Below are 3,775 nucleotides of genomic sequence, written 5' to 3'. Positions count from 1 at the left end.
GTGTGTGTGTGTGTGTGTGCGTGTGTGTGTGTGCTCATTTTAGTTTAACATTTTATTACACCATTGTTGCACCAACACAGCTGATGAGCTGATGTATCACAATCAATGCTGTTTTGCAATTCTTGTTGGTCTCAGCATCTTTTACAGATGCTTCACAAATACAGAATTTGATTTTAAACGTGCTGATCTTGTATTAGTAACAAAATGAAGAAGGATGCAGTTTTAAAATAGAATAATCAATAATAATTATAAAGTTATTTGCTCATTATTTGATTATTAGCTTAGATGAGACACATATCTACTGATAGCCAAGCTGATATCAGAAGGTTCCAGATATCACTCACATAACTGAACCGGTCGCTCTCACCCTCCCTGGCAGCCACTCTGAACTGATCAGTTTTTCCGTGTTCAAGACTCCTCTCACTCGTTTTAGGTTATCCCTGGCTCCAGCAACATGATCCCAATATTGACCGGAGGAAAGATTACATCTCTGGGTGAGGAGATGATTGTCACACGAACTGCTTTGATTACTTGGTGATGCCATTCGGGTTGGATAACAAATTGTTTGTAAAAGGGAAGAATTGTGAATTCCATGTGAAAACGGTCTCTTTCCTGGATTACATCATTGAGCAGGGGAATCTCAAGCCTGATCCGGTTAAAGTTCAAGTAGTATTTGACTGGCCCAAGCCTTCTAATTGAAAACAACTCCAGTGCTTTGTAGGATTCACTCATTTCTATCACTGTTTCATCCGGGACATTAGAAGAATTGCCTTGCCTCTCGCTCACTTGATTTCTCCCACAGTATTGTTTCAGTGGGACCAGTTAGCTCAGACTGCCTTTAACCACCTCAAGAAACCCTTCGTCTCTACTCCTATCCTATCACTACTGGACATAACACGCCAGTTCATCATGGAGGAGGATGCCTCCGACCCTGGGGTGGGAGCTGTGCGCTAGAAAGACCATGAAGGTAAGCTCCACCCCTGTGCTTACTACTGTTACTCCTGCAGAACATAACTATGAAGTAGGGGACCTGGGAACTCCTAGCCGTAATGCTTGTCTTGCAGGAGTGGCGGCACTGGCTCGAAGGAACTTGAAAAACATTCATCGTCTGGACCGATCATAAGAACCTGCCTATCTGCAGTCCGCCAATTGGCTAAACGCCCGACAAGCCACGTGGGCTCTGTTTTTCACCTGTTTCAACTTTTCCAACACTTACAGGCCTTGTTCACGCAACATAAAGCCTGACGGGCTCTCCCGGCAATTCTCGACCTCTGAAGACACTCCCAAGAATCCTGGATTCTCCCACGTACCTGCATCATGGGAGCGGTGACCTGGGAGACCAAATCAGCTATTTGGGAGGCTCAGTGGTTGGAACCTCACCCTGTACCCGGCCCACCAAGAGACTTTATGTTTCATCCTCTGTCCGGCCTCAGGTACTCCACTGGACAGATAATACCAAGTTCACCTGCCGTCCAGGGATTCACCAAACTATCTCCTTCCTTTAACACCTCTTCTGGTGAACACCGCTGGCCAAGGACACAAGGTAGTATGTTTCTGCCAGCACGACCTCAAAACAAGTCAAAGAGCTCTCCCCCCATTGGCCTGCTTCAACTTTTGCCAACCCCTGTACGACCGTGGTCACACATTGCCCTTGACTTCGTGACCGGTCTACCTCCCTATGCCAGGAACACGGTAATTTTGACTATCTTTGATTGCTTTTCTAAAGTGGCTCACTTTGTGGCCTTATCTAAACTCCCTACAGCCCAACTCTTCACGAACCACATCTTCCGGCTCCATGGGATCCTTTGGACATCATCTTTGACCGTGGCTTCAGTCCCTTACATTCATCATCTGCGCAGGTTTTGCTGCCTATGGAGGGCCACCTGAGCTGCTCTCCTTCCAACCAAGGAACAGAACAAGCAGCTGGCAGACCGACATCGGACCCTTGACCTTCCCATTAGCCCAGCAGAGGGCTAGTAGAATCTGGAAAGATTCTAGAAAACTGGCTCTCAACCCTCCTAACCCTGTTTCTGCCTGTCTGAAGTTAACTCGCAATATGCACATGCATGTTGTCTTCCAGCTCAAACCTTACCTCTCTAGTCCCATTGTGACTGGACACTCGAGCGAGTGTGTCGTGAGTGAGCGTCAGCATAGATTGCGAGTTGGACCTGTGGGTGACTGTCTTGGTGAAGAGCTTTTGGACGTGTTTCCCTTTCCTCGATTCCCTAGAGCCCTTTCCCCTTAGCCACTGTATAAAGCACCAGGTGTCATTCTGTAAATAAATCCACTTTAATCGTAACCCTTCAGAGTCCTGCAGTTTGAGTCCTGCATTTGCAATATGTTTCGAAGTAATGTAAGGTACTGCATGACCCTGATGAAGGCCACAAGCCGAAACGCGTTGGTCTATTATTAAAGTTGTTCATCTTCCCTCAAGTGTTGCTGGAGTTCCTGCTTTGTGAATACTCGTCAGTTTTCACAGTCAGTCATAGTTTGTTTATAGTTTCATGTTTGCAGCTGCCTTCAGCCTGAATAAAGGCTCACTTTGTGTTGAAACCAGCTATACCTCTCTGCATCTGCTTTTGGGCCCGTTCACAAAATACCCCAGCGCAGCCCACCGTGACAACTTCCAACATGCACAAACATTTGACCACACAGCATGCAGTTAATTTGCATGAATGTAATGTCTTCTAGTGGTGAAGCCGACCTAAAGACCACCCAAATAGTCGTCTGATAGGTGAGCCACAGTCTTGCTTAGCCTCCCTGTATTCTAAGCAGGTACAGAGGATGGCTTTATCAATCCTTAAAAATGGTTCCCATCCTCTAAGGGGTGAATTTCAGCTTCTTCCCTCAGGACGGAGGTTTCTATTTCCGAGATGCAGGACAAAGCGTTATAAAAATAGCTTTGTCCCTGTTGCTGTCACTGAATTAAATAGGAACTGTTTTTGATTCGAAATATTAAAATTACTATATATGTGCCACAGTGAGCTTTATATATTTACTAGGTATGTGTGTTTTTTTAAAGGGATGCCAAATGCTGTCATTTTTCTGTAAAGCAAATTTACCTTGTCTTTGGGTATAAATAAAGTTACCTTGACCTTGATAGAACCGACAAGAGAATCGATAAGGAATTGAATTGATAAGTGATGTTGATAATGGAATCAGAATTCCAAAATTCGTATCAATTCCCATCCCTAGTTGGGACAAGGACAGAGAGCAAGTAAAATGTACTGAACCCACCTCTGGTTTCTCTGGCAGGGTTTGCTGGCACATGGTTTACTGAGGTGGCACGGGCCAAAGACAAACTGACTGTCCTTGAATCCCATACATCGAGCAACGCAGGCACTGGGATATGTCCGCCCATTAGAGGCACACACTGGAACAAAGCGGTCCTGGCAGCTACAGGGAAGACCTAGGGGAGGGCAGAGGGAGACAGAAACCACTATTTCACTGAGAAGCGTGACTTATATACAACCAAGAGTTAACAGAAAGCTAAAAGAAACAATTTGCTTTAAGGAAAATAACCTGTTAGGGTTGTATTCTAATCCATCATACTCTCCAAAGTAGAGGCAAACATCTCAGAATACTGGGGTTTAGTTCTGTCCATGCCTTGCTTTTTAACCCACCGGATGCAATTTTAGCAATCTAATCATAAACCCATATCTCTTTTTTTTTTCTTTCCTTTTTTTGTGTCCCGTTTGGATCTTTAGCCATCAGAATTGTTGTCTTAAGGCCAAGAAAGATGCCAAGCGGATTTATTTTACCAAGTGGATCATCA

General features: G+C 44.9%; 1 protein-coding gene across 1 annotated transcript in view; it reads right to left on the bottom strand.

Annotated features, from left to right (window-relative positions):
• Positions 1-3,445, bottom strand: part of LOC102208968 (reversion-inducing cysteine-rich protein with Kazal motifs-like) — a 4,362-nt gene extending 917 nt beyond the window's left edge. Inside the window, exon 1 of the mRNA XM_005753109.1 lies at positions 3,238-3,445. Coding sequence (XP_005753166.1) covers positions 3,238-3,323 — 86 coding nt within the window. The 5' untranslated portion in view covers positions 3,324-3,445. The remainder of the gene's footprint in view (positions 1-3,237) is intronic.
• Between the last annotated feature and the right edge of the window lie 330 nt (positions 3,446-3,775).

Source organism: Pundamilia nyererei, unplaced genomic scaffold (assembly GCF_000239375.1).
Source record: "Pundamilia nyererei isolate P.nyererei 1_Seehausen unplaced genomic scaffold, PunNye1.0 scaffold00402, whole genome shotgun sequence".
Classification (NCBI taxonomy): Eukaryota; Metazoa; Chordata; class Actinopteri; order Cichliformes; family Cichlidae; genus Pundamilia; species Pundamilia nyererei.
Note: the sequence above shows the minus strand (reverse complement) of the source record. Positions and strands in the feature narration are given on the sequence as shown.